A 15,443-nucleotide genomic window follows, 5' to 3' on the forward strand; every position below is an offset into this window, starting at 1 on the left:
CTGGTGGCCACAGAGGTACAGGTTTGATCCTTGGCCTGGCACAGTGGGTTAAAGGATCTGCAGCTTTAGTGTAGGTAACAGAGGCAGCTCAGATTCAATCCCTGGCCCAGGAACTTCCATATGCTGCCATTACGGCCATAAAAATTTTAAAAAGAAGAAAGTCAAACTAGTAAACCAACTGTACTTCAATAAAAAAAAGAATCTGTCCACATAGGGAATTCTACCCAATATTTTGTAATAATCTACATGGGAAAAGAATCTGAAAAAGAATGGATGTGTATATATGTATAACTGAATCATTTCACCATGCAGCAGAAATTAACACACTGTAAATCTACTATATTTCAATAAAACTTGAGAAAAAGAATCTGTCCATATCAAAACAAAGAAAGAAACTAGAGAAAAAGTCAAACTAAATAAAAATGATAACACAGCCACAAAAATAACCTGCTATTTCAGTCTCTGGCCAGTGATCTTCACATGAGATTGTTAACAGGGCTACAAATAAGCTTGAAAACGTCCACCTAGACTATAATAGCAATTTCCAAGTGAAGTGTTAATTCTGCTCCACTCAAGGCTGTCATTTCTTCCTTTGCTCTATTATTTCTTCTAAGAAACATAAATATAAATACCATAACTCTCTACAGCATCAAGAGATTCCCAGAGTAAGTTATTTATTTATTTATTTATTTTGTCTTTTTAGGGCCACACCCGAGGCATATAGAGGTTCCCAGTCTAGTGCTCGAATCAGAACTATTGTTGCCAGGCTACACCACAGCCACAGCAATGCCAGAACCCGACTAGTATCCATGAGGACACGGACTTGATCCCTGGCCTCACCTAGTGGGTTAAGGATCTGGCGTTGCTGTGGCTGTGGTGTAGGCCAGCAGCTATAGCTCCAATTTGACCCCTAGCCTGGGAACCTCCATATGCCATGGGTGCAGCCAAAAAAAAAAAAAGACAAAAGACAAAAACCAAAAAAAAAAAAAGACTTTCTGTACTGTAATTTTTTTTCATGCTATAACTTAGGCATGGAAGTCCTCATGGAAACATACAAGCCAGCTTATCAGCCTACCCCAGGGATTTGCAATTAGAAAAGAAAAAAAAATCTAAATTGTATATTATAGGAGTTCCCTAGTGGCTCAGTGGGTTAAAGATCTGTTGTTGTCAGTGCTGTAGCTCAGGTTCAACCCCTGGTCTGGGAACTTCCACATGCCTCAGGTGCAGCCAAAAAAAAAAAATTCTTCTTAAGTAAAAAAATGTATTACAGGAGTTCCCATTGTGGCTCAGCGGGTTAAGAATCTGACTAGTATCCATGAGGTTGTGGGTTTGATCCCTGGCCTCACTCAGTGGATTAAAAGATCCAGGGTGGCATCAAGCTGCGGTGTAGGTCACAGGTGCCTGGCATTGCTGTGGATGTAGCACAGGATGGTACCTGCAGCTCCAATTTGACCCCTAGCCTGGGAACTTCCATATGACGAGGGTGCGACCCTCAAAAGATAAATAAAAAATAAAAAGTATTACATATATTGCAATTGAAGACAAAACCAAGGCAACAAATGGAATTATATTCCTCCTTACCAACTACAAAGAGTTTTGGTTTTGAACCTGTTTTTAGGTAGAGTGTCTTAAATTTAGATCTGTTTTAACACTGAACACTCAAGGAAGAGGAAGCTAATATGAAACAAGAGTGGGTAAAGAGAAGGGGGGAGGTAGTGGGACAGACTAGGAGTTTGGGGTTAGCAGATGGAAATTATTACACTTAGAATGGATAAGCAACAAGGTCCTACTGTACAGCGCAGGGAAGTATATCCAATCTCCTGGGATAGACCGTGATGGAAAATAACATAAAGAATGTATATGCATGTATGACTGAGTCACTTTGCTGTACAGCAGTAACAGGCACAACATTGTCAATCAACTACACTTTAGGAAAAAAATAAAAAAACTGTGCACAGGGGCAAAGCAGCAAGTCGCAGAGCAGCAAACACTTCTTAAAATTGATTTTTTTTAAATCTCTTTCCACTGAATTCTCGAAACTCCCTCCTTGTACTCTTGGATCAGTAAGGCTTAAATCTAAGCAGATCACATTCACAACCCTCAACAAGGTAAAAAGTCACATATCCAAAAGAATGACAAATCCAACTGCTCACTAGGGTGATATCTGTATATATACATATGCCTGAAAGTAGTATGGATATCATGAAGATAGGCTACGAATGTTTCCTATAATATCTACCACTAGCTCAATTCCTCAACTCATTTTTCTCTCAATTTCTATGAGAGAAATCATAATTTCTATCAATAAATCAATTTCTAAGAATAAATACTCTGAGTGAATTAACTGTCTTTGCCTTGGCCCTGAAGGGGCATGAAAAGCTTTCTCCAGCCCACTCACTTCCACCCTCAAAGCACTCCTGGATTCCAGATCCCCCCAAAACTACCTATATCCCTTCTCCCTTTGCCATCTCCCCCGATCATAAGTGAACTTGACCTTCAGTTTCTGTCTCTTCTTCCCCTTCCAATTCGTTTATCCCAAACCTCTTTTTGTCCCCTTAGCCTGCGGCGCCTCTCACCCGGTGGAGACTTTGTAGAACCCAAAGACCTCAAGAGCGTACTCAGACTGAGGGGTATTTGGTTAAACAACACTCCCTCTCGAATATGCACTCAATAAAGCTACATCTAAACCAAAGCATGCCCCCCACCCCATTAATCATCTGCTCACAGCCCTCCCGCCCAACCACTCCCCCAACGGCCTTTTCTCTTCCTACCGGATTCTCAACTTTCAAGCTCCACTTCTGCTTCCCACTTGGGTCGATGCAACTTCAGGCCATTTATTTACTCCACTCCTGAATTTCTCCACTCACCTCCCCCGTCGCCACCTCTCTTCCCACCAGACAGCTACGACCATCAACAGCCAGCAACCCAGGCCTCCTAGCCCTCGCGCCCCGACTCCCCTTCCCCGAGATCTCCGCGACACTTGTCGCGCCCGGCCTCGGAGCGCTCACCTTCGTCCTCCGCCATCGTCTCAGCGGAGGCCGGGGAGTCCCTCCCGCTCCCGCGCGGCCCGGAGACTCCCACCCTCTGCGCTACAGAACCTCTTGGCCGCTCCAGGGCCGCTCCTGGCCGCCGCGCCCCCACTTCCTGACCCGCCCCCCTCCGGTGTCACCGCCAATCCTGTCCCCCAGGAGGGCCCTGGAACCAAAGTGCCGGGAGGGGAGAGCGGCCGGAGCGTTTCGCTGGAGCGCCAGGGCCTGCGCGGGCAGGAAGGCGGCTCCTCGCCGGTGGCACCGCCCACTGCTGGCACTCAGGGCACGCCCCCTCCCCCGCCCTCCTCCCGCCCGGGGTGAGTCCCAGGGTCCTGATGCAGCCGTTCCCTTTGCTGTCCTCAACCAAAGATGCGACCCCGACTGGGTTTTCGGGGAATTTTGCAATTGGACCCAGAAGGGCAAAGAATATCTAGATCCAGCCCCCAGACTCGCCCCATTTTACAGAGAGGAAACAGATCCGGCAAGTGTAAGTCATAAAGCCAGTCGGAGTCAGAACTGGAACTGAGGGCATCTGCATCCTAAGGGTGTTTTCAGAGAGCGGGAAAACACTCTAGGTTGGCGCATTGGCCACTTGACCGTTGCAAGAAAGAAGCTTGTGCTTGGAACTTAGTGTATTTAACCACCAAAACTGGTTAAACAAATTCATTTGCATTTTATAATATTACTTTAAAAACAGTAGTGCTATGGCCAGTGCGGAGGACGGGCTGCGTTTAGATATTCCACAGCAATTGAACACAGTTTTAACTTGTTACACTGTTTGTCTTCATTTTTATTATTTCTAGCATTCTCCATATATGGCAGGACCTTCCCCCACCAACAGTACTAAAAAGTAAATTTAGGAACTTACAAAATGCCTGTTTTTAGAAGGAGAGGAAAAAAGCACAGGAACTCACCTATGTCATGGGGTTATTATGGATGTCCCATTCTCAGCAGGCAGCAAGAATCTTCTTCCTAATAACACCTTGATCAAGTTAAGATATTTGGGGAGAAGCTCTCAATTTTCACTGCTGTGCAAAAACAGTTCCAGGAACCCTTTTTATGCTTTTAGTTGCCTGTAAATATTTCTTGCCTGCCAAACATAGAGGAGTTAGAAATATGGTGGAGGGTACCAGTTGCCCAGAAAAGGCCTGCTGATATCAATGATCAGATGATAAGCAGGCAGAATTCCCCCTCATGAGGGAACAATACAGTGGCCGCTAAGGGCCACTCTACCAAGTCAAGGGTCTCTCTCTGCCTCTTTTTTTTTTTTTTTTTTTTGTCTTTAGGGCTGTACCCTGGCAGCATATGGAGGTTCCCAGGCTATGGGTCAAATTGGAGCTGTATCTGCTGACCTACACCAAAGCTCACGGCAACACAGTATCCTTAACCCACTGAGTGAGGCCAGAGATGGAACCTGCCTCCTTATGGATACTAGTCAGATTCCTTTCCGCTGAGGTACAGGTACTCCAAGTCAAGGGTCTTAAGAAATGATGATTCCTTCTGTAATTCCTTCATGATCACCTGAAGAACTTAAATGTAAATGTGCCTGCTCTATACAGTAGTGAATAGAGAGAAAAAATAGCAAAGGAGTTCCCTGGTGGCCAAGTGGTTAAGAATCCAGCACTGTCACTGCTGTTGCTCAGATTACTGCTGTGATGTGGGTTCCATCTCTGACCTGGGAACTTCTGAATGCCCATGGGTGTAACCCAAAAAAAAAAAAAAATCAAATGGAAATATGATAGAAGAGAGATAATTATTCAGTCTTTTGATAGAAATCAGTGGTATCATGTTGTGTTCCCTAGTAGAAACATTATTCCCTTGAACCCTAAAACCTCAACATGAGGATAATGAGAATGCATACTTTATCCCTGAATCCACGTAATTTTGTTAGGAAAACAAACTTTTTTCATTCAAAATATTAACTACAGGGTGTTCTCTTGTGGTGCAGTAGATTAAGGATCCAGAGTTTTTACTGCAGAGGTCTGGGTTCACTTCTGTGATGCAGGCTGAATCCGTGACCCAGGAACTTACACATGCCTCAAGTGTGCCTGAAAAAAACATAAAGGCTTAAAATAAGGTAATGGAAATAAAAATGTTCAAAGTGAATGGATTCAAAACGTGCTGAAGTAAAATTTACAGATCCTAATGACAAACTGGATGTAATGCATGGTGAGTTGAAGATGATTCCTGGAGTTCCTGTCGTGGCTCAGCAGAAACAAACCTGGCTAATGTCCATGAGGACGCAGGTGTGATCCCTGGCCTTGCTCAGTGGGTTAAGGATCCAGAGTTGCCGTGATCTGTGGTGTGGATTGCAGACATGGCTCGGATCCCACATTGCTGTGGCTGTGGTGTGGGCCAGCAGCTACAGCTTCGATTCAGCCCCTAGCCTGGGAACCTTCACATGCCGCAGATGCGGCCCTAAAAGGACAAAAGACCAAAAAAAAAAAAAAAAAAAAAAAAAGAAAGAAAGAAAGAAAGAAAGAAAGAGAAAGAAAAAAAAGGAATTCTGTAGCTCCAAAGGAGAATGTGGAAGTAAATGAGTGAGTTTGCCCAGAGAATAGATAGAGAAGGTGGCTGAGGATGAAACCATGGAGAGAGTGTCAAGTAAGAAAAAATGAATCATGCACAGAAAGCCTGAGGACCACTCAGAAGGAGCTGACAATTCCACATTGATTTTTTTTTTAAATGTTTCTGGTGTTTACTATCATATGGGTTTCAGTTATAAAACGCTGGCTCAAATTCCAGGGTGTAGTCAGCAGCTTTGTTACTCATTTATCAACATTCACTTTTAGAACAGCAACAATATGTAGCTACTGAATAATTCAGCTGAATTAACTGCATGCTGGCAATAAAGTAAAAAGGCAGACCAAAGGAACACAAGGAAGCCCCACTCTGTAACTCTGTAACAAAGGACTATATTTGTGCAAGGCTAGGAAAGGAGCCAGAGCAAAAGCAACTGAGAGCACTAATCCCATTAACAGGGCCTCCAGATCCTACTTTATCTTCTACATCCATCTTTATCTTCTACATGGTTGCTTTCTGTGCAACCATGACAGGTCTATAAAATAATAACAGTTGTACCTATTGTAATAGGTTGTTTTGAAGATTCATTTAACCAATACAATGCTTTTTAATGTTGAGCATATATATTCTATGTATTCTTGGGTGGTGGTATTGTTGTAACTTATGGTTCACTCTTCCAAGGTAATAATTACCAGCTTCAGTTTTGGCCTGAAATGCTCCACCACCTTCTGCAGAAAGGAATTGAGGGGAAGTACATTGAAGTAAGGACATTTGCCCTTTTTTCCCTCCTGCTTTTTAGGGCTGCAGGTCTGGCATATGGAAGTTCCTTGGCTAGGGGGGTTGGATTGGAGCTACAGTTGTTGGCCTACACCACAGTCAGCCATGCCAGATCTGAGCCACATCAGTGACCTACACCACAGCTCATGACAATGCTGGATCATTAACCCACTGAGTGGGCGTCAGAGGTTGAACCTGAGTCCTCGTGGATATTAGTTGTGTTCTTAACCCACTGAGCCACAAGGAGAACTCCCTATTTATTTTTTATTTTTTATGGCTGAACCCAAGCCCTGGTAGCAACACCGGATGTTTTAACCCACTGTGCTGGCCAGGAATGTAACCTGTGCCTCCACAGGAAGTGGAGCTGCTGCAGTCAGGTTCTTAATCCATTGCACCACAGCAGGAACTCCCAGAAGTTTATATTGTGGCCAGGCTACATGACATAAAATTAAGCATTTCTTTTTGAAAGCCTGAGCCTTACCCCACTGAGCGAGGCCAGGAATCAAATCCGCATCCTCATGGATATCGGTCAGGTTGGTTTCCACTGAACCACAATGGGTACCCCAGGACGTTTGCCCTTTAGCTTAGGTCTAAGCTAGGGACAAGTCAAGCAGTTTCTAAACCTTTCATCCCTAGGCCCACACCTTGGGATATGGGCCTTCAAGATTTCATTTAACACAAAAGGAGGCAGCAAAAGGTAGAAAACAATTTTTTGGTCTGTGTGTATGTGTGTGTGTGTGTTACTGTTATTTTCTATTTGGCTTATTTTTTTAAATTATTCAATGAATTTTATTACATTTGTAGTTGTACAGTGATCATCACAATCAAATTTTATAGTATTTCCATCCCAAACTCCCAGCCTACCCCCAACCCCCCAACCTGTCTCCATGGGAAACCTTAAGTTTTTCAAAGTCTGTGAGTCAGTATCTGTTCTGCAAAGAAGTTCATTGTGTCCTTTTTTTAAGATTCCACATGTAAGCGACATCATATGATGTTGGTGTATCACTGTCTGACTAAACTCCACTTAGCATGAAAATTTCTAGGTCCATCCATGTTGCTGCAAATGCTATTATTTCTTTCCTTTTGGTGGCTAAGTAATATTCCACTGTATATATGTACATCTTGATCCACTCCTCTGTCGGTGGACATTTAGGTTGTTTCCATGTCTTGGCTATTGTATATAGTGCTGCAATAAACATTGGGGTACATGTATCTTTTTGAGTCATGGTTTTCTCTGGATAGATGCCCAAGAGTGGGGAAAAAACAATTCTTTTCCTTGTGGCACCCACTTAGTGCTCTCTTACTCCTGAAAATTATCCTGGTGGCCTTCCAGTCCTGAGTTTACGTCACCTCCTGTCTAGGGCATGTCTTATATTAGCAGAGGGACTAGGGTATGGATTACTGAGTGCATTTGGAGATTCAACCTTGAACAGAAGATATCCAGAAATCAAATTATTTTCACCAGTGCAGTCCTATTTAGGCTTTTCCTCTTCTCATTAAGAGCACTTCCTATATTGTTTTCTTCTCCAACATCATATGTGCAGTTGAATTAGCTCCATGTCTTCTCACAAGATTTTCAGGATCAAGCCATTCCTGGCCAAGAAGCAAAAGCAAAATCATCCCATTCCCCAATGGATTTGAATGAAAACTGGTGTACTCAGGTAGAACTCGGAGTTCCCATCGTGGCTCAGTGGTTAATGTACCTGACCAGCATCCATGAGGATGTGGGTTCAATCCCTGGCCTCACTCAGTGGGTTAAGGATCTGGCATTGCTGTGAGCTGTGCTGTAGGTTGAAGATGCGGCTTGGATCCAGTGTTGCTGTGGCTTTGGCCTAAGTTGGCGGCTGCAGCTCTGATTCATCCCCTAGCCTGGGAACCTCCATATGCCATGGGTGCGGCCCTGAAAAGACAAATAGAATAAAATAAAATCAGGGGTTCCCGTCGTGGCGCAGTGGTTAACGAATCCGACTAGGAACCATGAGGTTGCGGGTTCGGTCCCTGGCCTCGCTCAGTGGGTTAACGATCCGGCGTTGCCGAGAGCTGTGGTGTAGGTCGCAGATGTGGCTCGGATCCCGCATTGCTGTGGCTCTGGCGTAGGCTGGCGGCTTCAGCTCCGATTCAACCCCTAGCCTGGGAACCTCCATATGCCGTGGGAGCGGCCCAAAGAAATAGCAAAAAGACAAAAAAAAAAAAAAAGAATAAAATAAAATCAGGTACAAATCCAAGAGAAGGCATTGGAGAAGGACCAAGCTGGGTCCATAAGGAGCCTCGCACATGAGGTGGTACATATATCTATGCTGTTTAAGTCACTAGCATCTTACCTTATCACTCTGAAAACATCACAGCCACAGTTGGATATATTGGGAAATGGGTCCTCTTTGTGTTGGTGTTTCTGCACAGCACTTTGCCTCAGTAATAAATATGTGGAAAAAATTTTTTGTCTTTTTGTCATTTCTTGGGCCACTCCCATGGCATACGGAGGTTCCCAGGCTAGGGGTCGAATCGGGGCTGTAGCCACCACCCTACACCAGAGCCACAGCAATGCCAGATCCGAGCCGCGTCTGTGACCTACCTACACCACAGCTCACGGCAACGCTGGATCCTTAACCCACTGAGCGAGGCCAGGGATCAAACCCGCAACCTCATGGTTCCTAGTCAGATTCGTTAAGCACTGAGCCACGATAGGAACTCCTGTTAAAACTTGTTGGGGAGTTCCCGTCGTGGCGCAGTGGTTAACGAATCCGACTAGGAACCATGAGGTTGCGGGTTCGGTCCCTGCCCTCGCTCAGTGGGTTAACGATCCGGTGTTGCCGTGAGCTGTGGTGTAGGTTGCAGATGCGGCTCAGATCCCATGTTGCTGTGGCTCTGGTGTAGGCCGTGGCTACAGCTCCAATTCGACCCCTAGCCTGGGAACCTCCATGTGCCGAGGGAGCGGCCCAAAGAAATAGCAAAAAGACAAAAAAAATAAAAACAAAACTTCTTGTTGGGAAAAAAAAAAAAAAAAAGCTAGCATTTCCTGTAGTGGCCCAGTCTTAAAACTTAAAGCTTGATTTTAATCTTAGCCCCAAGAATTTGCTTCAACAGTGGGGAAACTGGAAAGGAATATAATCAATAGGATTACATATAATCTTCTGTATAATAGGTTACAAAATTAATTGTATAATCAACCTATAGGAAAGGCATAATTTAAGCTGAATAGAGACATGGTTTCCATTATTCTATCTACTTTTTACGTTTTTCAAAAATTTTCTGCAAAATGCTGGTGGAAGCAGGGGGGGGGGGGAATTGGGTAATCAGCTGTAAACCTAAGAGACAGACATAAAAATACTATGGTCCTCTTTATTCTCATTCTCTTCCTTCCCTGACTGCCTGTGTTCCTTTGCTGCAAAGAACAGAGCAGCTATAAGAGGTCCTATTTTAAGGAAGTAAACAGGAAAACACCTTAGTCCAGGCACTTGTTTGCTTGAAGGCAAGGAATAGCCTGGACCACATTAGATGCCTGCCTGAAACATGAAAAAGAGAGTGGAACACAGGGCAGAACCTCAGCTTTCCTAGAGAGCTCTGCTGCCTCCTCACAGAAGGGAGAGACCCAAAGCTGAAACACAAAATTGAAAGCAATTGCCTTACTTTTACAAATGACATTGGCAAGGATAGAGATCGAAACACTGTCCCAAGTGAACTAAACTTCATTTGGCGAATGCTTAACAAGGGCAGTTGTGTAGAAATATACGAGACTTCGAGGTTAATACCTAAATCCATAATTGAACACTATAAAGAGTATATGTATTAGGAGTTCCCTGGTAGCCTAGCTGTCTGAGACTTGGTGTTGTCACTGCTATGGCTTGGGTTACTACTGAGGCCTGGTTTGATCCCTTGCTGGGAACTTCCATATGCCAAGGGTGTGGCCAAAAATGAAAGAAAAAAAAAAAGAGTATATACATCAAATAAGCAATACTGACAACAAATATGTAACTCTGAAGTGGTAGAAGTTAGACAAGACTTAACCTGGGTCCTAAAGAATGGGTAGGACTGGAATTCTCTTGTGCTGCAACAGCAGCGAGGGTTTGATCCCTGGCTGGAGAATGTCCCATGCCGCCATCAAGGCCAAAAAGAAAAAAAATATTGGAGGACTCAGCAATGCAAAGAGAATAAATGATGAAATAGAGGAGTATGTGGGATTCAGAAACACTAAATTTCTAGGCTTTTTTTTCGGCCACATGTGAAAGTTCCAGGGCCAGGGATCAAACCTGGTAGCAAGCTACCTCAGTGGCTATAGTGACAACACTGCATCCTTAACCTGCTGTGCCATGGGCACTCCGTGTGTGGCTTTTAAAAAATGTTTTGTGGAGTTGTGACTCAGTGGCTAATGAATCTGACTAGGAACCATGAGGTTGCAGGTTTGATCCCTGGCCTTGCTCAGTGGGTTAAGGATCCTGCATTGCCGTGAGCTGTGGTGTAGGTCACAGACATGGCTTGATCTGGCATTGCCGGGGTTGTGGTGTAGGCTGGCAGCTGTAGCTCTGATTAGACCCCTAGCCTGGGAACCTCCATATGCCACAGTGCGGCCCTAAAAAAAAAAGCAGAAAAAAAAAAACAAAAACGTTTGTATGTCTTGAATAGATTTTCAAGTTGTCGAGCAAATAGAACTCTAGTAACAAGATGCAAGGACTGGAGTTCCCGTCGTGGCACAGTGGTTAACGATTCCGACTAGGAACCGTGAGGTTGCGGGTTCGGTCCCTGCCCTTGCTCAGTGGGTTAATGATCTGGCGTTGCCGTGAGCTGTGGTATAGGTTGCAGACTCGGCTTGGATCCCGAGTTGCTGTGGCTCTGGTGCAGGCCGGCAGCTACAGCTCCGATTCGACCCCTAGCCTGGGAACCTCCATATGCCTCAGGAGCGGCCCAAAGAAATAGCAAAAAGACAAAAAAAAAAAAAAAGATGCAAGGACTAAATATTAATATCTATTACTACCATAATTGTTAGGAATTTCAAAATCAGTCTCAATGATTTATGCACTAAGGATGGTTGTTTGATCTGTATGTGGACTGCATTAATCACTGATAGCTTTTACAAATACTTACAGTAACTCAGGTAAAAACTTTAGCACCTCAGCCTCCCACCATTACCCTTAACTCTTCTAGTAAGAAAATAGAAGGCAAACATTGACATTAAGCGGCAAGTTTTATTATCAAATGTAACAATTCTACAAAAACTCAGTAGTACTGTAGTATCACTGCCTATCATGAAGTCTTTCAGAACTTTGGGCAGTCGTCAGCATCTTAAGGCAGCAAGTATCAAGAACTATTTTTTTTTCGTGATCTTAAGTGCCGGTTATCACCCATTTTCACACACAATTTTTTTTTGTTGTTTCTTCTTTTTTTTTTTTTTTTCTACTGCAGTTAAAGGGCCATTGCCGGTCAGGAAAAAAGAGGGAATGTTTAGCTCTCCATCCAAGGTGTTAATCAAAGTAATGCAAAGTAAATAAAAATAGCAGCCACATAAATCCTCATGGCACTGCATCCAAGCTAAGGACAGTATGAGTAACTTAAACATGTGCACTCAGTTAATCAAATCCTGTTTTCTTCTCCGGAGTTATACGAGGCAGCAGTACTATCTAGCTAGCATCTAATATTGCACTTTTGTAGCATAAACACAGCTAAACACATAGTGTTAAACACTGACAGCATCGGTACCTGCTGTCACATCAGTGTTTACCTCTCAGTCTAGCATGCTAACTATAACCCTATGCGTTTAAAAGTTTTAATTATTTGACAGTTAAGGCATTAGAGAAAGAGGTTGAAGCCTATCTTAATATATACAAGCATTCACTTCAGTTAGTATACTGCTTTCTAGAATACACTGTCCAAATATTCTCATTTTTGTGATGTTAAAAACTATGGGATTTCTCATCAAAGTCCAAGCCATCGATAATGGGCAAAGTACAATATAAAATAATACATACGAAGCCACAAAATTCAGATAACGGTTCAAACTAGAAACTATCACCTACACGTAGCTGCTTCATTTTTGGTTTCGCATTTTGGCCCCTAGTTCATTCTTATTTACACCTGATACCTGCTGAGCAAAAAAAAAACCATTTCAGTTGTGCATGTTTTGTGGTGAGTGTGCCATTTCTTCTAATTTATTCCGAGGAGTCTGAAATAGTTTTTGTTGGCTTTTAACTGTAAGACATCATGAGGGTCAAGAGGCTGGGAAAATATTGCTTTTATTTCTTTGGGTAAGTTGGTAATATAACTATTCCAAGACCTTATTCTTGAGTTAGGAAGAAGGCATGATTGTGCAGAAGATAGGGAGATGGAGAGAAAAAGAATGGCGACACAAAAAAATGAAGCTTCCATGGCAGTCTCTGGTGGAGACGGTAGACGCTAGTGGAGTATTTTTTTCCCCGTAGGACTTAAAACTTAGGAAACACCTATGATGCCACACTGGCTGGAAGTAATGGAGACATCTGATTTCAAATTCACATTGTAAATGCCTATTTGCAATTAGCAAGCAGACAAACATGCTGCTTGCTCTAAGGATTTGGCTTCACTGGCTCAAATTTTTCACTCCACCAAAAGATAGGCCACAGGCCCACTGTCCAATCACGTTTGCTAAAAATACTGCAGCCTGAGTGTCGACAAACTTCCCCTGAAGTTGCTAGAAGTTGTCTTATGTCTGATGGCTTCAGGATCACCATACATCTTTCAAACACTGAAAAAAAAATGAACAAAAGGAAAAATTATAGTCTAAATTTTACAATTCGTAGTAGTCATAAAAAGATATTCTGGGGTTCTCCTGTTAGCATCCTGTTAAGAATTTGGTGTTGTCACTAGAGCGGCTTGGATTGCTACTGTGGCCTAGGTTCAATCCCTGGCCCAGGAACTTTCATATGTGTAGGCATGGCCAAAAAAAAAAAAGAGAGAGATTCTGAATTCCAAAAAGTGTACAAAGAAACCTAGTCCAATTTTTATCTCACACAGATAACTGGGATTGACACAGCAAATTCTCAGGGAGTACAGTGCTGACAAGTGAAGTCAACACGATAATTGGCATTTCCACAACACCTTACCCTTTGTATTATCATGCATGGAATAATGTGTATGTTTTTATCTCCCCACTTGACTCAACTCTTTTGTGAGAGACTAAATTATTATTATTATTTTTTCTGCTTTTTAGGGCCGTACCTGCAGCATATGGAGGTTCCTAGGCTAGGGGTCAAATTGGACCACAGCCACGGCAATGCAGGATCCGAGCTACATCTGCAACCTACACCACAGCTCATGGCAATGCCAGATCCTTTACCCACTAAGCAAGGCCAGGGATCCAACCTGTGTCCTCATGGATGCTAGTCCGGTTTGTTAACCACTGAGCCATGACGAGAACTCCTGAAGAGACTAATTCTGATTCTACAGGTTAGCACACCATTTTAATAGAGGTTAAATACCATTTTAAAAATAAACATTAAGATAAGAATTTTAAATTAAATTCTAGTATAAGAAATTGCAAGGATTTCCTGTTGTGACTCAGCAGAAACAAACCCAACTAGTATCCATGAGGATGCAGGTTTGATCCCTGGCCTCACTCAGTGGCTCAAGGATCTGGTGTTGCCCTGAGCTGTGGTGTAGGTCACAGACGTGGCTCAGATTCTGCATGGTTTTGGCTGTGGGGTAGGCCGGCTGCGATTCAACCCCTAGCCTGGGAACTTCCATATCCTATGGGTGCGGCCCTAAAAAAAAAAAAAAAAAAAATCGAAAATTTCAAACAAGGATATTTGTATCAATAAGAAGCACAAAGGAATGACACTGTAGCAAATGTGAGCACTATGTAGTTGAGAAAAGCCACCTTTAAGTGGATTATTTCATCCTCACAACCACCCAGTTAGATTACCATGTTGTCCCCGTTTTACAGATGAGGAAACTGGGGTACAGAGTAATTACATCAATAACAGGCAGATCTCGAATTTGAATGCACATTGGTTCAACCACACTGTTTCATTTATACACCACACGAAATCTTTAAAATGAAAACTTTAACTAGGCACGTGCATACTTTCACATGGAAATGAGAAACAGCAATGAAGATAGAAATAACAACAGCTCTTCAGAGTTCAGGCCGATTCATATGGCCAGTGTGTAATTATGGTCAAGATTCAATTTTCTTAAGTCAGATTCTAAAGTTGGTACAGATGTAAAAGCAGGTACCTTAAGAACAGAGACAGTTGCTTGTTAGAATTCATTTTAAAAGGTGGTTTACAAAGTGACCCTACTTTAGTACTTAGCTTAAAACACTATGCGTTGAAAGAGCTTCCGTGGATACTAAATAACAGTTTTTTTTGTTTTTTTGTTTTTTTCTGTCTTTTTGCTATTTCTTGGGCCCCCCCTGCGGCATGTGGAGGTTTCCCAGGCTAGGGGTAGAATTGGAGCCATAGCCACTGGCCTACGCCAGAGCCACAGCAACTCGGGATCCGAGCTGCATCTGCAACCTACACCACAGCTCACGGCAACGCCGGATCCTTAACCCACTGAGCAAGGGCAGGGACCGAAGCCGCAACCTCATGGTTCCTAGTCGGATTCGTTAACCACTGCGCCACGACGGGAACTCCTAAATAACAGTTGTTAATGTTCCAACATTATTGCCTACTACCTACTTTGTCTGGCGTGTGGCAATAGCACCTGAATTTTCCTTGAATCACTGCCCCTCATCCAATCTCAATGCCATTATAAGGCAATTTTACCATTGAGGCCTAGGAGTGACCTAGATATAACCAAGTAGAGGCCCCATGTCCTTGGCCACAGTTTCAGAGATGGACTTGAAGTGAGGTCAGTGACACTGAATTCCTGGCTTGTTCCTAGGCTTACACAGGAAGGGGGGTGAGCCAGGAGCTGCACCATGGAGAAAGACTGGCTGAGAGTAAGCCTGGGTTCCAGCCAAGTCAATCACCTCTGGTCCTATCTGCTGTCATAGTCAATGAATTCCACCTTCCTCATTCCCAACCTATATTATTAATATTCCAATAGGAAAATGTTGCAGATGTTCAAAATTATACCTGCATATTTTGTGAAAATGTGGCAAAGTCAAGAAGAAATTAAAAAGTTCAATCTTCTCAGATCTGC

General features: G+C 43.3%; 2 protein-coding genes across 9 annotated transcripts in view; both read right to left on the reverse strand.

Moving 5' to 3' along the window:
- The window catches only part of DPY19L4 (dpy-19 like 4), a 62,505-nt gene extending 59,370 nt beyond the window's left edge, over nt 1–3,135 (reverse strand). For both annotated transcript variants that reach the window (XM_047783587.1, XM_047783586.1), the window contains exon 1: nt 3,009–3,135. In XM_047783587.1, coding sequence (XP_047639543.1) covers nt 3,009–3,024 — 16 coding nt within the window. In that variant the 5' untranslated portion in view covers nt 3,025–3,135. The remainder of the gene's footprint in view (nt 1–3,008) is intronic.
- An 8,354-nt stretch (nt 3,136–11,489) lies between these two features.
- Nucleotides 11,490–15,443, reverse strand: part of ESRP1 (epithelial splicing regulatory protein 1) — a 68,632-nt gene continuing 64,678 nt past the window's right edge. For all 7 annotated transcript variants that reach the window (XM_047783591.1, XM_047783595.1, XM_047783594.1 and 4 more), the window contains one exon: nt 11,490–13,041. In XM_047783591.1, the coding sequence (XP_047639547.1) occupies nt 13,021–13,041 (21 nt within the window). In that variant the 3' untranslated portion in view covers nt 11,490–13,020. The remainder of the gene's footprint in view (nt 13,042–15,443) is intronic.

Source organism: Phacochoerus africanus, chromosome 6, assembly GCF_016906955.1.
Source record: "Phacochoerus africanus isolate WHEZ1 chromosome 6, ROS_Pafr_v1, whole genome shotgun sequence".
NCBI classification, from domain to species: domain Eukaryota; kingdom Metazoa; phylum Chordata; class Mammalia; order Artiodactyla; family Suidae; genus Phacochoerus; species Phacochoerus africanus.